Source organism: Artibeus jamaicensis, unplaced genomic scaffold (assembly GCF_021234435.1).
Source record: "Artibeus jamaicensis isolate MK-2021 breed Jamaican fruit bat unplaced genomic scaffold, CSHL_Jam_final contig_332, whole genome shotgun sequence".
NCBI classification, from domain to species: domain Eukaryota; kingdom Metazoa; phylum Chordata; class Mammalia; order Chiroptera; family Phyllostomidae; genus Artibeus; species Artibeus jamaicensis.
This window is the reverse complement of record NW_026521788.1, coordinates 1,141,487-1,161,061: the sequence shown is the minus strand read 5'-3', so window position 1 is coordinate 1,161,061 and position 19,575 is coordinate 1,141,487. Positions and strand designations below refer to the sequence as shown.

The window sequence follows — 19,575 nt, the reverse complement described above, 5'->3', positions numbered from 1 at the left end:
TTAGCTTTTAAGCTTTTAAACTAATTCTCCAAAGAGAGTCTGGCTAGGACCTCAGTAGCTTCACACCTTGACCCCTCCCCAAGTGTCACCACTGTCTAATCCCAGACTGCTCATCCACTGCGCTTCTTACTTTTTATTTATTTATTTCCCTCCACTGTGCAGCCCGCTTCAGGACCTGCAGCCCACAGGCCGGGCCAGGGTGCTCTGGCAATGGGGCACTGTGAGAGTCCCCTCTCTTTTATTAGGGAATCTTTTTCACATTTAATTTTATATAGGAATCTTTCCATGTTTTAATTTTGAAACAAATTAACTGCCCGAAGTTTATGTATTTGTGTACACATATGTAACTCTGTATGTAAAACCCATGTATAGTAGTAGTAGGCATGTTATTTATATATTATTTATCATTTCACATGTAGTATTTAGATTTTAATTCCAAATATGACATAGTACTAGGTTGAGCTTTATTCTTTGTTAGAGGAATTTTCTTTCAGTTCAGTATTACTTGAGTTGTTTTCCTGATTGGAAAAAATGCTTATGATAATCAAATAAATTTGCATATATGCAATTAGCTGGGATTAGTTTTCCTTGGGGACTGGTAATAAGATTCTGAAATGAGGAAGAATAACACATCTGATGAAACACCCTGTTTACAGCCAATGTAAATGACAGTAATAGTGTTTCGAACAAAGTTTTGATTGAAGACCATTGGGATCATAAGTGAAACTTTGTTCTCACTTTATGAATACATTCAGTTCAACAAGTCTTATCTTTTTACCTATCAAGGAACCTAACTTGGTCTATGTGGAATTTCAATAGTACCCGCTAACACACAGTATAGTAGTTAATTTTATGTGTCAATGTGCTTGCCATGGGCTGTGCAGATTAAACATTCTTTAGGGGTGTTTTTGGATGAGATCAGAATTTGAATCAGTGGACTTAGTGAAGTAGATTGATTGCCTTCTCCAATGGAGGTGGGGCTGCTAAGGCAGATGGAGGAGGAGTTCACCGACTTTTCTGCCTCATTGATTAAACTGGGGTCTTACCTGCATTGATTAAACTGGGGTCTTATCTTCTTACCTGCAAATGGCAGATTGGGAGACTTCTCTGCCTCTTGTAACCATGGGAGCCAATTCTTTACATTCTCTCTCCACACACACACACACACACCCTACTTGTTCTGTTTCTCTGGAGAACCCTAATATACACAGTGCTTACTACCTGCTAGGCACTATCCTAAATGCTTTGAGTAACTCGGTCTTTTGAATATTCCTGAGCAGTGGGTACTCTCATTATCTCCGTATTGTGAACAGCAAACCTACTAACTGGTCCAGCTAGCAGGGAGGGTTTCCACCCAGTTAGTCTGACTTCTTAATCACTTTGCCATTCTGTGCTCAACATCTATGATCAAGATACAACACAAAACTAACACCAACATGAACTATGTGGAACTGAATTACATGCATAACTGAACAACCTTCCCTCCCTACAGGTTAGATGCAGGCACTCAGTAAAGGTTGGTGGAATCAATGGTTTTTAAAAATTCTGCTAATGCTTCCTCTTTTCTATGGACATTAGTTGCTGTTAATAAAATGCATAGCAAATTAAATCTTGGAAGAATTCCTTGTTTCTAAAGCCAGTTATTCATGATATAAAGAAGTAATAAAAGTGAACCGCATGACTAAGAAGTCTCAGAAATAACAAATATGTTTAATAAACTCAATAAAATTCACTTTTAAAAGAGAGAAATAAGGATATAGGTATCAGCCCTGGCCAGTATAGCTCAGTGGGTTGGAGCATCATCCCACACCCAAAAGGTTGCGGGTTTGATTCCCAGTCAGGGCACATACCTTTGGTTGCAGGTTCATGGCCCGGGCACATACCATTCCCAGTCCAGGTAAGTATCAGTGGCAACCAATCAATGTTCCTCTCTCTCATTGATGCTTCTCCCTCTCCCCTCCTCTCTCTTTAAAAGCAATGAAAAAAATGTCCTCGGGTAAGGAAATAAATAAATAAATAAATAAATAAATAACATGGGCCAGCTCTTGCAGTCATTACATGCCTCTGCTCGCATACGAGATTCATACAGGCTTCCTTTTCCTTCTGTTTTCTCTGCCTTTGTCTCTGTGGAGCACCCTAAACAGGTTGCATCAGTGAGATACTGTCAAGTAACCAAGAATCCCACAGTGCACACCTTCAACGATGAAAACTAATTAAGGAGAGAGGCGGTTCATTCCCCGAGTGTGTCACAGGCTGCATGCTGGCCTTACCCTTTGACATAGATGTCACTCATATCCTCTCCTGTGATGCTTTTCTCATCCAAGATAACATCCTTGGTGTTCCAGATGATCACACGGAGGTAGAACCTACAAATGAACACGTGTTGAAGGGGCTTTTTGTCTTGTCCTGCACCAAGGCCCCAGGCCAAGACAGCAGGGTCTCAACATTACTTACTTCTTGGCTTTTCGGGGTTTGATGTTGAAAGGAGGGCCTGGGGGCCCCAAACTCTTGGGGAAAACATCCACCCACATCTGCAGTTTTCCCTAAGCCATTCAAAAATGAAAAGAGAAATAAAATTGTATTACAGGTGGTAGAGACCAAAATTTTCATTCACATTTCCTAGGTGAAACTATTTCTTTGGGCCCACTAAATTTACTAGTCCACGCAGATAGCATCCCCACCCTGTCCCCCCAAAAGACTAGAACAAATCAAGATGAATCTTGGGCATTCAATATCATTTAGGCCACCTGCTTCCTGCTTTACCCAGGAGTTTCTGCTGGCTGTACCACAGTCTGAGTCTTCCCTGGTTAACAAGACGAGGGGCTTCCCAACATGAACACAACCTCCAACACACGCATGCACAAAAACACAATCCCAGTCTTACAACACACCCTCTCTTACAACCACTTTAAAGCTGGGCCCTTTATTCTCACAATAGTTCTGAAGCTGTTGCTCTGCTCATCATTACACTGTCTACTTGATATCAGTCCCAGTTTTATGACACCCAAGGGTTTCTCCACTTACCTCAAGGCAGAAAATCAAAATAACGTAAAATGGCATTTAATTTTTTAAAAGAAAGACCGACAACATAGCACTTCCAAAGCAGAGACTCAAACAGTGACAAGAACAGTACTGTTATCTTGGTGAGGCCCTGCCCAGGTCTTTGATGGCCACGGACAAGGCTCATCCATCTGACTGGAACCTTCTTCCAGACAGATGAGGAATGCCATTAACAAACTGTATCAACCATACAAACCGATTTAAATTCCCCAAACTGCTTTTGGAGGTTCTGTACACTCTGCCTTCATGACAAAAACAGACTGGTCTTTAAGAAGGTTGCCAAGGAAACCACTAGATTGGCTTCCTAATGCATTGTGAGCAAAAGGAATTGACTGGAGCTCTTGAAATGGGATATATTTTACTGTGATCCTGTCACTCTTCCAACTAATCTCTAGGGCTCAAGGTTTTATAGTGCATCGAGCACACTGCAGAACATCAGGCATCCAGGTTTCTCCTAAGACCCAGCTGTAGTCTGCCCCACGCGGTACACAGAGGCGATGGGGCAGGGAGCAGAAGGGATGGGGAGAGTGGATTCCCAGAGAAAGATCTTCCTTGCTTTGTAATTTCTTAAGACTGTATTCAGCTGAGGGGTGGGAGGGAAGAGAGGAGGAGGAATGGGCTCTTTGTGGGACAGAAGAAGAAGAAACGAGATGTGAAGCAGAATAAAAGAAAGAAGTGACAAAATAACCAGCGAAGGCCGGCCACTTGCGGCCACTTTTTAGAGACAAGCTTGTCCACAGTTGTGCTGTCTGCGTCAGTAATATTTGCATCGATTAGATTAACATTTCTGAAAGTGAGGTTTCCTAGCCAGCCGAATCAGAATGCTTCCATGTACTTGTTAACATTCAGATTCCCGGCCCCACCCAGGCTTGCTGAGTCTGCATCCCTGTACGGACAGCTTGGGGGTCTTCATTACAGCAAGCTTCCTCCTGCATTATTTTGTCGTCTGCTGTGTCTGCCCTTGTTCTTCTGGAAACTGACCGTCCCCCAGCATGGCGTAAGGATCTCTACACGGTCCTTATGACGAGCCATTTTCGGCCCCGTGGCCCAGCTTTTTCCCCGTTTCTCCTGGCTCCTGGATCCGATGGCACCGCCTCACCCAGACTGGGCGAAGCGCAGTTGCTTTCCCAGGCCCTGCCCTCCTGGCTGCAGCAGAGTGGCTCAGTGGCGGGCATTTGGGCCACAGTGGAGCGACCTCTCCTTTCCACATTTGGAAGTAGATGGAACGGCGGAATAACCCAGAACACTCGGGGACTGTCCGCATGATCCACACACGTGGGAAGGAAGCACAGGAGGGGCCGACTAAAGAGGACCCAGAGAAAGACGAGAGACGGGGAGAGGTCCGGGCCCCAGTTGGTTCTGAGTTACAGTCACTCTCCTGGCTGGATGCTGTGAGCTACCTGAAAATTCTTACCATAAGTTCTTGTTTGGGATGAGTTATTCCTTATGTATCTTACACTGTCCAAAAGGGAGAAGAGAGACAAGTCTGTGTCCACACTGCCGCTACACCTTGGTGTTTGGATGATGTGTCTTCCAAGACAGGGAGCCCCTTTACCTGAGAGATGTTGGGCTGGAAGGTGCTGTGCAAAGTCCTTGTTTCCACGTGTTCAGGGACCAGCCCCTGGGTCCTGAGGATGTGAAGGGCAAGACGCTCTTCTGGGGCCCCGAGGTGCTGGTGCAGGGTCTTGTTGGCTTCTGGAATGGAAAGCGGCATTGAAACATGGATGGGCTCTGGGAACAGTTCAGCCAGACTGTCTGAGGGGCTTCCGACACTTCCTCCCAGATTCTGCAAAATAGTCAGGCAGTGCCCGGTGCGAACTTTGACTTGAGAAGGAGTCATTGACAGAAATAGCTCCTGACTAGGGGCCTGGCCCAACCAGGTTCACACCTGACTTGTAGGCTGCCAAGAGCAAAGGGACCAGAATACATCTGAATGTGTAGCCCGTGTTTACTTTGTGGCAGAGGCTCAGAGGCTCTGCTTCCATGTGCCTCACTCCTCTGGATACAGAAGAAAACCACCGCCTCCGCACCTCAGCTGAAGAATGGCTGGGCTGTACGGCGGGAGGGACCAAGTGCCCCGAACACTGCTTAGGAGAGGGCCGCCCACCTACACGAACGCCTGTTCTGAATTTATGAGAAATACACTGTCATTGTGTTAAGCCACTAAAATTCGTAAGTTCAGTTGTCACTCACGTCACTTTGGCATTTAAAACATGCAGCCCCCAAATTTTCTGACATTTCTTCCGTTGAGGAGGGAGCATCTATATCCTCTCTTTGAGTCTGGAGACATACTTGACCACTGAAGAAAGTGCCGGGCGGCTTCCGAGGCTAGGCACGAAGGCCACGTGGCTTCTGCCTGGCCCTCCTGGGGCACTCGCTCTAGAGGTGCCCCTCACCATGAAGGCAGCTTGGGGACCCAGAGACCGTCCTACAAAAAAAGCCTGAGGAGGTGCTCCAATCACCGGCCCGGCTGAGCTCCTGGCCAAGAACCAGCACCAACTGCCAGCCACGTGAGTGAGCATCCTGGACCCACAGCCCAGTTGAGCCTCAGGACGACTGTGGCCCCGGCTGACGTCTGACAGCAACCAACTCACGAGCAGCTCAAGTGAGAACTGCACGGCTGAGCCCTTCCTGAATTCCTAACCCACCAAACAAAAGGCTGTTCCCAGCTGCTACATTTTGGAGTAATTTGTTATGTAACAATAGTAAGTGGAACAGTCCTTACGATTGATACAGCTTTTGGGGGTTACTTTTTGATTGTTTGTGAGCACTCTTATTCACGAGGCCACGTTGCTTACTTGTTTATTCCCAATCCCCTTTGCAAGTTCTCATGTTAACGGGAACATCGACATTTCTTAAACATCCAGTTATCCCTGATACTAAGTCTTCTTCAAAAGAAAAGACAAAATATAGTTTCTCACAATGTCAAGAACAAGCAGTTGTGGCTCTGGAAGCACTTTTACTCCCATGCTCAGCTTTTTTTATTTTAGATTTTATCTATGTATTTTTAGAGAGGGGGGAAAGGGAGAGAAAAAGAGAGGGAGAGAAATACCAATATGTGGTTGCCTTTCGTGCATCCTGCTCTGGGGGCCTGACCCACGACCCAGGCATGTACCCTGACTGGGAATTGAACCGGCGACCTTTCGGTTGGCAGGCCAGCGCTCAACCCACTGAACCACACCAGCCACTGAATGCTCAGCTTTCTCTGGATATCCCATGAATCCTCCACTGCTGCTGACTCTGGGAAGCCCTTCTTCCCTACACAACACTGAATTATACCACAGCTCTTATGCTCAATTAAATTAAGCTTACTTCAGTCTTTGTCAGAGTGCATTTAGCTTTTTTATGTGTCAGGACAGACTTTTATAAATTACTGTTGGGAAAGAGCAAGACCCGAAGTTCGGACGTGAGCCGGATGTGAACTTAGCTGATTCTCCGAACCAACCCCATGCATCCCTGAGCCTTCTCCCAGAAGGGCTAGAAAAATGATGGAATAAACCTGGTAAAGAAATTCCTGAGTTGCCATATGAGCACTTTGTATTACATGAAAATTAGTTAATTACTACAACTTTGTGTTCAAAGCTTGAGTGGCTATGACCTATAAAGGTCAAATGAAACATAAGACAGACAAGAAAATGTGTCCACATTGACACTTGACATGACAGCAAACCCTTGTATAATGGGCTTTTGTTAGACACTAGGGTGTGGAGTCCCCTGTGGTGTAACTAGGGCCCTGCTCTGCCGGAAACCCTCCCCTAAACAAACCCAGCAACAGAAATGGGTTGTTATCACTTTGTAACCAGCTTGCGATCTACGGCAACGTGCTTACCAAAGTCAGCCAAGCTGTAGTCTCGTCCTCCGTATCTGATTCTACTTCCATCTTCGGAAAGGATGGGTGTCGAGAAGCCTTTGAATCTGGCTACATTATTAAGCAACTGTGTTGGTCTCAATTGATCTCGCCAGGTATTTACTCCAGAGCTGTGAATAACACCCCACAGAGAGTTACTTCAGGCCGTACAGGTTCTTCCTGGATTCAACCACACACACTCACATACTACAGGTGCCCCATGTGGGGGTGGGGGGCTGGGAATATGCTTTACACTTTGGCTCTGCCTAATAATCTGTTTCAAAGACCTAAAATCCACAATTATTTTGGGCTCAGCCAATTAACCCTCTTTCGCCTCTCAACTTCCTCTTCTGTAAAAATGAGTTTGACTGAGACTGCCATCATCATTACAGGCAAACTCAGAAACTGGAAGTTGCGAGCTATACCCTAGTAGATACTGCAAAAAAGCACTCAGCTAAAGAGGGCGATCACAAAATCGATCAGTTGGGGAGGGCGTGTCTGGGAATCCTTGTTCCCAAAGAGCAGGGAATTCCTGCCACCAAACATTGCCTGTCCTCAGTCCCTGGCATCACAGAGGGAGGTTCAAAGGACTGGACCAAGGGGAGCAGTTCTCCAAGCACTGCTCCTTAAGCTATCACCACAGGGATGCTCTACTCCAGGGGCCAGCATTTTACACAGACTCCAATGTGAATGGCGCCCCCTGGGGATGGGTAATGCTTTGGCCCTGATTTTCCAAAGAGAATGCTCCCATGAAAATCAGTAGGTGCCTGACTCAAAGGAGCAGGAAGCCAAGCACAGAGGGAGATGGACACAGCTTCCTGGGGGCGCATGTTAGATGGAGGAAACCGTCTATATGTGAGGCCAGCGCATGTGCGGTTCAGCGCAACCGCAGCGCTGAACTCGTAGTTTTATTTATTCAACATTAACTTGATTCCGTTATTAGAAAACTTTTAAGCATGTGAGGAACTTGGGTATGCAAATTCAGTTTTTGAACTGTAGATTTTATAAAAACTTAAACGCAGATCAGGTCTTTCTTGTGAAAACTGCTGTTTTTGTGGGAAAAAAATGCTTTTCTTGTGAAAAACACTGAGATGCCTCCAATTTGAGGATAAAACACTGGACTTGAAGACAATATAAAAAATGTAAGAAGTACCTCACTGTTAAAATAGCTACATGCTGAAATGATAATATGTGGGGTATGATGAAGTACATAAAATACTCAAGTGTGCAAAAACAAAGCTCACACGCAGTACTGCTCGGGTATGCCGCAGTGGGACCCGAACCGGGAGAGGAACCGGTTTTCCAGATCGATGACCGTTTCCCCCACTTTTTCATCGCGGGTGAGGGTGTCGTAATCATACACAGAAATTTTCAGGTCTTTTTCTTGAGGTAAGTAGCAGCTCAGTTCGTACATCCTAAAGAAACAAATGCAAGGTTAGACTCTGCACGGTCCCACCCAAGCTATCTCTTAAACACCTGGGCTCTGCTGAGAAGCCCCGGGCAGGGCTGTGCCTGCCAGAGAGGAACGTCCTGACTGGGTAACTGGGCTGGGGGTGGGGCAGGTGGGGTACTTGGTAAGTAGTACATCTTCCTAATAAGAACAAGAGATTATACATCTGCTTAGAAGAAGATCATGGGCTTTAAGCTCTGCTGCTTATTAGCTGTGGGACCCTAGACCACTTAACCTTTTCCTTTGTTCTTAGTTTTCTCATCTGTAAAATGGTGATAATAATACCTACCATGCAAGTCAAATGCAGAAATGTTTAGAAAACATTTGGTGTGTGTGCATTGCTCAAAACCCAAGGTTTGTAATAATAATAATAATAATTTTTAAAAAGATTTTATGTATTTATTTTTGGACAGAGGGAAAGGGAGGGAGAAAGAGAGGGAGAGAAACATGGCTGTGTTTTTACCTCTTGTGCTTCCTCTCCTGGGGACCTGGCCTACAACCCAGGCATGTGCCCTGACTGGGAATTGAACTATCAACCCTTTGGTTCACAGGCTGGCACTCAATCCACTGAGACACATCAGCCAGGGCATAATACTGATAATTAATTATAATATTATTAACATTACTAACACAAGCCTACCGAGTGGGGCACCCACTGATAACAGGGAAGTTAGTAAGGTGGGAGATTAGTAAGGTGCAGGCACCCTGAGTTACAGCCACTGCTCTGCTCCCTCTTCTGCCTGAGCTCCACTGCCCCGTGGAGCACCCCGACTCAGCCCCCGGGAGCATGGGGGTGGGGAGAATGAGAGTGGAATCCACCGGCACGAGGTGATGTGTCGAGTGCCGAGAAGGCTCCCACTCTCCTCCCAGGCTCTCTGACGTACCACTGGTTCTTAAAGCCTCTCCACAGCATCCATATTAAAATGCAAACACTTCTGAGGTAAAGATAAAAAATCAAGTAGTACGTTCTGTGGTGGGTGAGTAGTGTGGTACAGGTCTGTGAGGGAGATAAACTCCATGGCATAAGCTCCCGAAGGACGGGTTTGGTTCTGTGTTTGCACCGTGCACAGAGGTACAGGTCCCCTGGGAGGTGCCCAGTAAATTTTGATGGCAGAAAACCGAGAGGCCTCTCCCATCCCTCCTTTCTCCTCAGGCCTCCTGCCCTTCTCCCTGCACCCGGGCGTGTAGACTGGTTCCTGCCCAAAGAGCCGAGGATGTGGATTAATCCGTATGAGCAGAAGGGTGTGTGTCAACTGGGCCCTGGAGAAAAGCTTCCAGGACGCCTCCTGGATAAATCTGAGCGGCTTCCCTAGACTGTGGCAGCGGGGCAGGTGCAGGAGGCACACGGAACAGGTGCCTGAACCCTGACCACACGTGAAGCACTGTGTCCACACGGCCCTAACACCACAGTCCCAACACCGGATTCCGAGGGACAGGTACTATGTGCCCCCGGATTAAAAGGGTTCTCGGGTTCAATGTAAGATGGAGAACCCAATCCCCCTGAGCAAACGAAAGGCTCTGAGAGGCCCTGCAGTTAATCTTTTCCAACCCAAGTTTCTTGGTTTAATGAAGAAATACTTTTTTTCTTGGAATGCACCAATTAACATTTTTATGTAAGACACTGCCCTTCCATTGAACGTGAGCTGGTCACGATGTGGTAGGACACACCGAGCAATGGCTGAATTCCTGCCCCAGAGTCCTGAGAGCCCAGCTGAGAAGACGAGCAGCCCCTGAGGCTGAGGCCGGGGACCACGGCCGTCTGAGGGCTTGCAGATCTGGCGTCTCCTTGGCCCCCGTTGGCTGGATGGGGAGAAGCCTGAACACCCGCCAGGCAGGGATTGGCTGAACGGAGCCTGACAGCATCGCTTCCTCCCTGGGTGGCTCAGAGCAAGACTTTTCCTGCCACTTAATTAAGCTTGTGCTTGGCTCCTATGAGACGAGCGATTCAGACAGGGCCGCCTTTCTCCCTCAAAAGCTGGCTTTCTCTGCCTCCCTGTCTCCCTCACACGGAGCCCTCCTTCCGGCCCTGCGTGCCTTTTCCTGTCTAGACCTCAGGGCTGGATCAGCAGGAGAAAAGGGAAACCGTCACACTGCCGAGCCAGAGGATTATTCCACTCCCAGGCCCCGGCACGTGGCCTCGGGGTGTGCAGCACAGGGTGAGCGCGCATGCGCACATGAGCAAGGATGAGGTCGCCTGCGCACGTGTGTCACAGGGTGTGAGCGAGGGGACGGTGGTGTGTGTGCACCTGAGAGGCTTTGAGTGACAAAGACTTTGTGTGCGCACGCACATGCACGGGGGGGGGGGGGGGGGGGAGGATGCAAAGGGCGCAAACCAACAAACGCGCGTGGGAGAAGAGGCCGGGCGAGAGAATAAAGCCAGAAATAGACGTGTAGGCCGAACGTCGGACAAGGCCGAAGTACTCTTCTGCTTGGCAAGGTTCTTGGAAAATAACACTGTTTTCACAAATGTTTTGTACAAGGAACGTTTTTCTATAAGTGGTGGATTTGCCATGAATATGAAACATTACCAAGGGTGCTGGGAAAATCTGGGGCTTGGAGTCGGGAAGTTATGCCTAAATCCCGGCCCCACGATGTACTGGGTCTGTGGGCAGAGCTCTGGGGGGTCTGTTTCCCTCTCCTGTAAAGTGTGTCACCCCCCCCCCCACAGGACATGGGGATGACAGTCACACTGTGGCAGCCACAGAGCACACAGTGAGCACACCGCGTGGACGCTGCAATCAGATGCCTGGGTTCGAGTCCTGACTCTGCCTCTCACCAGCTGGGCGCTTTAGACCCTGATTCTCTCTGTGCCTTTGTTTCCCCTGCTGTAAAATGGGGCTAAATAGCAACTCAGAGTTGTGAGATTTCTGAGACGGTTTATATGAATGGCTCAGCATAGTGCCTGCACACAGCAGAAGTTAGCTAATAATAGCTGTTGTTAGTTATGAACACAGTTTATAACTGAAAAATGCCAGCCCTGTATAGAGGTCACTTGGATTTGCCTTGCCCTTGAAAAGGTTCTGATGAGACCTTCGGACAGCCCAGAAACAAGTCTAAAGTGGCAATGATGAAGAAAATAATGCTCTTTTAAGAATCTTTGGGGGCAGAAGATAGAGGGGCAGGACAGTTTGACCCCAGCACTTTCTGCCCGCTCCTTCCTCTTGATACAGGTCAATAACACAGGTATGGGCAAAAATAGGCTTATGGTTGTAATACAAATAAATGATACAAAAATTAAGAAATAACAACACAAACATTAACTCTGTATAAGCCTCCTTTTGCCCACCCCTGTATACTCACTGGACGGCAATGGTAGAATTCACAGGTCCCGAAATCAGGGCCCAAACTGGATTCGGAGAGCAAGAACCACACCATCGCTCCAGGTAAGGCACCTGCTACCCGACTTTCCCTTCCTGTCTGGAACCCACAGGTGTTGGACGCCTGGACCCTGTGCCTGCCCCCGCATTGCCACCTGTGCCCCTGGACTTAGAGCAGATCCCTCAGAGGGTCCCACTCACAACTTGCTTTACTTTCTTCCTGGCACTTTTCACTCCTGTGGAATTCTTCCATTTGTGCATTTTCACACTTATTACCTGCCCCAATGACTAGAATATTTGACTAGTTCACGGTCACAGTTTCAGAGCCTAGACTAGGGCTCGGCACATATTACATTCTTAACACGCATGCCACAAAGAAATGAAGTGTCTGCTGACAGTCACTGAGAAAAGTGTACCTTACCTGCCGAAAACCGGGTTGAGAGTGTTGGGTATATAGTGGTCTCGATCCTCAATTACTTTTTTGCCCAGCGTTATTTTTATGTAAGGGTCGCACTGTGAGGACAAAACAGGTGGCATGTTATATCACCACGAGGGGCAAGTTTCCGTCACTTTCTGGGACAGGCTCAGGTGTGCCTCCGCAGCCACTCCCAAACCGCGACAAGGTGGCACCCGTGTGCCTCAGACAAGGTCTGGGCACTGTTTCCGCTTCGGTGGCACACAGCCAGCACGCCTTTGAGAAGCAGAGTGGGGGAGAGGCAGTGGCAGGGGGGAGTGACAAGCAAATCTCCTCCAAGGTCACGTCTGTAAAATGAGAAGGACGACCCAGAGGATCCAAGCCCCTTCAAGCTCTTAGATAAATGCTGTTGGGACATTCCCCTCCTGAATACATTGTTTTGATAAAGTATCTTTCCCGCAATGAGATAGCAGATGCCCCAAAAGAAAGAATACAACAATTACTGTGGTTGATGACTGTAATTATTTGCTACTGGAGAAGGCCCCACACCCAAACTCTTACCAGGCCATTGTTGTCCTGGGGCTGGAGATCTAAGCCTCGAACAATGTAAATCCGAACCGTGCATTCCTGTGGGACGCTGTCAGGTAATTCCCGAAACTGCCTGGGAGGGGCTGGCACACTGGGGTCATCAGGCAGGGGGTAGATTCTAAAGGAGCCCTAGAAAAGAGACACACAGATGTACTCACCGGGCTCTGGGCGACCTGGGCAGAGGGCTCCGGGCAGGGCCCTCCTCTCCCAGGACACCCCAGGACAGCCACCAGGGTTGTGCAGTTGGGTGAAGATGGGGGCTGCCTTTTGTGAAAGAGACATTCTGTATTTGTATTTTGCATACTTCTAGTAGGGAAAGTGAAAAAATGATCATGTAATTATTTAACAGATGACGGGGGAGAAGAAAGGGCAGAGCAGAAGCAGGGAGACCAGGCCAAAGGTGGAGGCAGCTTAGACTAATACGATGGCAAGGGAGATAGTAAGAAGTGAAATTCTGCACATATTTGGAAGGTAGGAATAAAGGGATGACTTTAAAAATCCCATAACGTACTAGGGTGATTTTCATTTTCCTGTGTCACCCCATTAGCAGCCCCCCACTCCAAGGCAAACAACTCCCGTTCATCCTCAGGTCCCAGCTGAAAGGTGTCTCCTCTTCCAGTAAAACCTCCCTGACTGCCCCGCGCTGGGTGTGTCTCCTGCACGCTCTCATCTAGCCCTGTACTCACCCCCGTCTCAGCACTGACCCCATGTGCTGGTTGTCTATTGTCTATAGTCTTCCCCAGACTGGGAGCTTTCTGAGGTGGGAACTGCGTCTTTTCATCCCTCCATCTCCAGGACCTCACACAGGGCTGGGTGTGTAGCTGGGCACAGAGAATTTTTGGGGATGAGTGAGCCACCAGGCCCACTTGAGAGGCCACATATTTTATCCTGAAACCAGCTTAAGTACTGGAGAAAATACCAACGTTGGATTCTGAGCATGCGGGTGTTAGTTCCAGCTCCGCTTGCTCAGCAAAGCAGCGTGAAGCAAGCGCCTAATACGTACTGCCCACTGGGAACCCGAAAATAAACTCAAGGAGCCCAGTCTGGCACAGAGATATTTCGTAGGTCTGACTCCCATGCCATCTTTGACGGCTTGGTGGGCAGTTGTAATGAGGACTTGGAGATCTGCAGGCTTTAGTGCTCTGATCGGTTAGCAGTGTCTGGGAAGCAATGGCACAGCTGCCATGGATTTGCCAGCAATGGTTGGAGGGAGGAGCCATTGTGAAAGCAGAAACTTACAGAGGGAAAGATGCTTTCACAGGGGCTGGAACCCAGACCTGTGGGAGCCTGGAGCAGGAGTGAGTCACTCTCTGCCTGAAGCAGTCAGGGAACACTTGACAAAGAATGTGACATTTGAGCTGGCTTAAGAGAATGAATAGGAGTTTGTCAGACCACAAAGAGGGAAGGAAGGGCATCCAGACGAGGAAGAAGAGCCAGTCCTTGATTGTGAGAAGGAGTGTCTGGGCCTTGGGAGAGGTCCTCCTGAGCTAGAGGGTGTGGTGGAGGGGAGACACGTAGCTAAAGAGCTTGTGAAACACCTGCTCACTTTAGGAATGAGTTGCTCTGGTAGGAAACCAAAAGTTGTCTTTAAGCAGACAAGAAACATGATCAGACTTGGTCACCTGGGGGAACGGACTGGAGTGGGACGAGAAAGGTGACAAGGACAATCAGTTGGGAAGTTGCCACACTGGTCCTGCTTGAAGGCCTGGAGGGCAGTGGGCCTGGGGAGGGGGTACTAGAGAGGCTGAATCTGTAGGATTCAAGGCTGCCTGGCATGAGCAGGGAGGAAGAAAGGAGCTGAGCATGGCTTGGAGTGTTCTTTCCCGGACCCTGCCACCCTGTTCCTAGGTGCCACCTCCTAGCATCTTTCAGATGTCAGCAGACATGATCCTGCCCTGCAGGTTGGCTGTCCTTCAGCCTAGGCCTATAAGGTGGATTTTAAGTATGACAAGCAAACACACATTTTACTCACCTTAAACTCTCCTACCACAGAAGGGTCTTCATTCTCCTCTGATTTGCCCCGATACAGCTTGAAGGTATCTGAGAAGTCCGTCAGGCCCTCAAATTCTGCTACATTCTCGAGTTCACAATTATATACCTGAAAACCATCAACAGGTCCTTAATGCTCATTAAAATACAGGTGGAGTCCAGAAATCAAAAAAGACTCATCATATGAAAATGGGCATGAGGATGTGGATGGAGCCATTGGGCCTCTCATCTTCCTGGCAGGAGAGTGGAAAGACACGACCACCTGGGGTGAACGTCTGCCGAGTGCTTATGGGGTGAACTAGCCACCTATTCTGAGATGCAGAAACCCAGTCCTACGTAACTGTCCACGAGAAATGAAAACGAGTCCACACGGGACAGGAATGGCCACAGCAGCTTCATCAGCGGCAGAATGGACAGTGTGGCATGTCCACACAAGGACACAAAGGGCAAATTACTGTACTGCAACAACAGGATGGATCCCAAAGCTACTGTGTTGGGCTAAAGAAGCCGCACACACACAGAATATGGACCGTATGAGTCCATTCATACGAAGCATAAACACATTCAAGCACCACAATCTGTGGTGATGAATTCAAATAGGCTGTCGCTGGGACGGATGAAATGTTGTGGGGAATTGACAGGAAAGGGGTACATACAGAGTTTTCCATGGTGATTGAAATGTTCTTTAATCTGTTTCGGTGGTGGTTTACGTAAGAATATATAATGATCAAAACTCATTGAATGGATTACTTCAGGTATGGAAGTTATATCTCAGTATAATACCGGACGAGGAGGTGGGTGAGGGGAAAGGGTCGGAAGGAGCGAAGAAAGAAGGGAAGGAGAAAGGGAAGAGGGAGGCTGGACTATGGGACAGATCCATCAGACCAGTATGATCATTTTTCTCAGTTAGTGGTTCTTTACATGCTGGTGTTTCTTTCTTTCTTTTCTTTCATATTTTTTAATTGTTGTTCAATTATTGTTGTCCCCCCTTTCCCCCCATTACTCTCTCCTGCCCTATCTTCCCCCTACATGCTGGTGTTTCTTAAGCTGCATTGAGATGTTATGACAATAACATGAAAGAATGTAGGTTTTTCTACCTTGATGGGGAAGTACATTTTGGCCTAGCTGTTTGTCATTTCTAAGTTTTTCTTCTCCTATGCTTTGTTCTGGAAACTTTTGCATTCTACTTCAGTATATTACAGTCTGAAAAACTGAATGAAGAATTGGAAAACTCAAAACATTAACAGAAGAATTGTAGTCAGACCTGCCTAGTTCAAGAGCTTGTCTTCCTCCTGGACATACATACGTGCCCACCCATGGCTGTGACTGTATGCTGCACACATGTAATTGAATCGCTGTATTAGCTAGTGAAATGGGCGACTGTTCAGAGGACCGAATGAAGCATGTTGACATCTCACACTGTTCTGCAGGAGCACTGTGACTTTTAGATCTCCCTGAGTCAAAATGGACAATTGTGGGCCTAACTAGTGTGGTGCTGAGGCGTTCCCAACCCTCTGCCAGATGCCCCAAAGTGGCGGTCATGTAAACATACATTGACCGCTATCCTCCCCCAGCCATCCTGGTAAAGCCAAAAACCACTGCGAGAGGACTCAACAACAAGCCCAAGTGCTCTTGGCCCTTCCCCCCATCAGCAGCCACGATTGGACCTTCCAGTCTTCTGCTTAGTTCAGCCTGTGGTCAGTTTTAGTGATGCTGTTCCCCACCCACAGCAGCACTAGCCCAGGTACCTTGAGCTTGGAATAGCCTTTCTGAATATATTGTCCACATTTCTCAAGTTCCCCTGTGGAAGCATAAAATTTACTCCACCAGTCAACAATTTCTTCCTCCTAAAGAAAGACATGTCAAGATAGAAAAAACCTTCAGTGATGACCTAGATTTCCAATCAGTGCAGGAAAACCCCTAGGTAATAGGTAAGAGGAACAGGTACTTCCGAACCCGAAACAGGTGAGATTCTGTGACTTTTGTTTACATGCACAATACGGATAAAGCATTCACAGTTCTACCCAGAAGCTGGAGGCGAAATGATACTTGGCCAATAAAATGTGTTTATCATTTGCAAAGCTCTTTCTCCTAATGATCTTATTTGATTTCCAAAACAAGCCTCTTACCCACTATAGCTGTAGGCTTTAGCACCCACAGCTATAATGGATAATTTTCTTGCATCCTATAGCCACAATCAATTCATTTGTCTCTTTTTACTTTTTTATCCTCTTGGCATGATAGTTCTGTATACAGGTAAGAATTTAAAGTAAAGCCTCCAATATATGTTTTCTACTATTTCATTTCCTTAGCCCTTTTAGCTGGCAATGCCTTGTAAAACAAAGCTCACTAAGCTAAGAGTCAGAAAAACTGGTCCTAATTCAAGTTCCACCCTTCACATTATAAGCCATGTGCTTGTATCATAAGCCACACCAGCTTTACCAAGTCATTTAATGTCTGTAAGCATCACTTTCTTCACCCACCGAATGGGGTAAAAGCACTGCCTGTCTCCATCTACCTCAGAGGCTTGTGTTGGAAATCGAGTAAGACCATTAGGAGAAAGAGCTTTGCAAGTGGTAAAGTGTGAAACAAAAGTAGGAAGGTGTTATGGTTCATTTAGACCAATGGCTCCCAGCTGATCCTGGGAGATTCTGATTCGGTCGGCCTGGGGTGAGACCGGGCGTTCAGTTTGCTTCCCTAAGGCCCCAGGCGGTTCCAGTGTGCGGCCAGTGTGCAGAACCTCCGATTTAGCTGGGTGGTTCTTAATTGGGCAGAAGAGACAGTATAGCAGAGTCACTTGTGGAACATTTTCAAACAGCCAAAGGATACAGTTTCTAGAAGGCTGCTATAATTTCCACTCAGATTTATAACAAGAACAGATCCTTGTCAGGCCCACCAACTGCTCATTTCAATCCACCTGGGAAAGAGTGACGATGCCAAAAATGCAGTGTCACCTGCAACACAGTCTCCTATTCAGGCTGGGGTGGGGGGAGGAAGAAGGAACACTAAAGAAAGCTATTTCTTGTCTGTGTACAGTGTATGCATGCATAAAATACACACACACGTGCACAGTTACTTCCCCTTTATGGGTCAGTAACCTGACCCTGGATTTTCAAATTCTGCCTTCATAGATCAGCTATAAGCAGAAAATATATTAATCTTAAATCTAGCAAAATGTGCACAACAGTTACCTTTTCTGTCAGCTGCTCATTGCGCGTTTGGGCAGAAAGAGGGCAAACCACGTAACAGGTCACACGGTGTGGAGACCCCGCGAGCATTAGGGTTAGAGAGAGAGGGAGAGAGAGAGAAATTATTTCTCACGCATGCTTATATTATCAATCAACATTTTGGTGGATCATTTGAATGGTTCAATTCAAAATCATCTCATAATTAAACAGACCTTAATGGTTTCTTCTCTGAAAATGTGCAGAAGGGTTACAAATAGTGTTACAGTGAAAAAGGCTCAGAGGGAGCCACCCACATCCCATGTTTTCAATGGAATTAGAGGGTCTCCTTGTGGCCAACAGTTGTCACACAGGTGGGGCCCTGCGGCTGCTCATCTCCCTGTCTCAAGCCTCTCACTCCATTCAGCCCCTGAAGCATATTCCCAACCTGGCATATTCCCTCGTATCCCTTCAAACACTCCTGTCACAAGGTGTGCATGCCCAGCAGTTCCGCAATAGCATTCTCTAGGAACTGTTTCTTCCCATGCCTGTGCTATAGCAACATATGTAGATCCATCTGCTCTGAGATGTCAAGTTTCTCATTGGCCAGATCCTTCCATCTGAGTTTGAGAGAAACATCAATATGTGGTTGCCTCTCATGCACCCCCTACTGGGGACCTGGTCTGCAACCCAGACATATGTCCTAGACTGGGAATCGAACCAGCGATCCTTTGGTTCACAGACTGGCAGTCAACCCACTGAGCCACACCAGCCAGGGCTCAAGTTCGTTTCTAATATGAGGAGAGAACAACCTCTCACAACAGACCCTCCCTACAGCTGTTACATGGGATGGCCATGGGGCTTCTTCTAAGTGCTCTTCACTGTTTTCCAGGCTGACTTGTATTCAGTGCACAGAATCGCCAAGAGAGGCAGAGAGGCAGACAGATAGATATAACACTTTTTTCTATTAGATTCATACCAAAGCGGGATTAAAGGTTAGATTGTCACAGCCAAACTGAGATTTTGGAGAGAGGGACTTTATGCCAGAAGTGCTTTCACTTTCTGAACGGTTCCTGCATTCAGATTTTTAGAGTCTGTTTATCACATCTAGTTTCAGCTATTCAAAACCACTTCAAAGAAGAGAACAGTTCACAACTGAATAGCATTCTTCAAAACAAACCGCTGGTTTTGAAATTTAGGATTAACATGGGAGAATTCATTCATGCCGCTTGCTCCTTGTTTCATATGGAAAAGTAATAGAAGCAAATAACTTGCTTTATCATATCTGAATGGCACAGAAGATTCTCTCCTTTGCCTTAAAACAGTCACATTTGTTTAAAGATCACCTTTCACTCCAAAATCTACCAACGGAAAGAATCCAAAAGGAGAATTCAAGTCTTTAGACCGAGGTCCCCGCGGCCCCCGGCAGCCTCATGCATTTTCCTTGTCATACATACATGCACTGTCCTTGGAGAGGCCATTTTGCCGAGTGCTGTGGACATACTGCTTAAGCACTGGAATTGGAAGGCAGTTGTTGAAGTGGCCATGTAGGAATGTCCATGCTGTCTGGCAGCACTTACCAGTTGGCCCCAGATACTTATTTTTCACTTTTCCTGTGGTAACGCTGAGCCCCTCTGTTTGGAGCTCCCACAGTGGTCACGGGGTGTGGGTTTCTGTGGGGCGAGACTGTCACCCACAGCCACAGCCTCCAGCTCCCATCAGCGGCAGTCCCATCTTTTGATCCA

General features: G+C 47.3%; 1 protein-coding gene across 3 annotated transcripts in view; it reads right to left on the bottom strand.

Moving 5' to 3' along the window:
- Window positions 1-19,575, bottom strand: part of MYOF (myoferlin) — a 141,589-nt gene that overhangs the window by 10,316 nt on the left and 111,698 nt on the right. For 2 of the 3 annotated variants that reach the window (XM_037156586.2, XM_037156587.2), the window contains 10 exons: window positions 17,858-17,869; window positions 16,415-16,513; window positions 14,650-14,775; window positions 12,651-12,806; window positions 12,096-12,187; window positions 8,152-8,322; window positions 6,890-7,038; window positions 4,616-4,755; window positions 2,455-2,543; window positions 2,271-2,366 (listed from right to left, as the gene is read on the bottom strand). In XM_037156586.2, the coding sequence (XP_037012481.2) occupies window positions 2,271-2,366; window positions 2,455-2,543; window positions 4,616-4,755; window positions 6,890-7,038; window positions 8,152-8,322; window positions 12,096-12,187; window positions 12,651-12,806; window positions 14,650-14,775; window positions 16,415-16,513; window positions 17,858-17,869 (1,130 nt within the window). The remainder of the gene's footprint in view (window positions 1-2,270; window positions 2,367-2,454; window positions 2,544-4,615; window positions 4,756-6,889; window positions 7,039-8,151; window positions 8,323-12,095; window positions 12,188-12,650; window positions 12,807-14,649; window positions 14,776-16,414; window positions 16,514-17,857; window positions 17,870-19,575) is intronic. The other variant, XM_053663877.1, reaches the window with a different exon arrangement.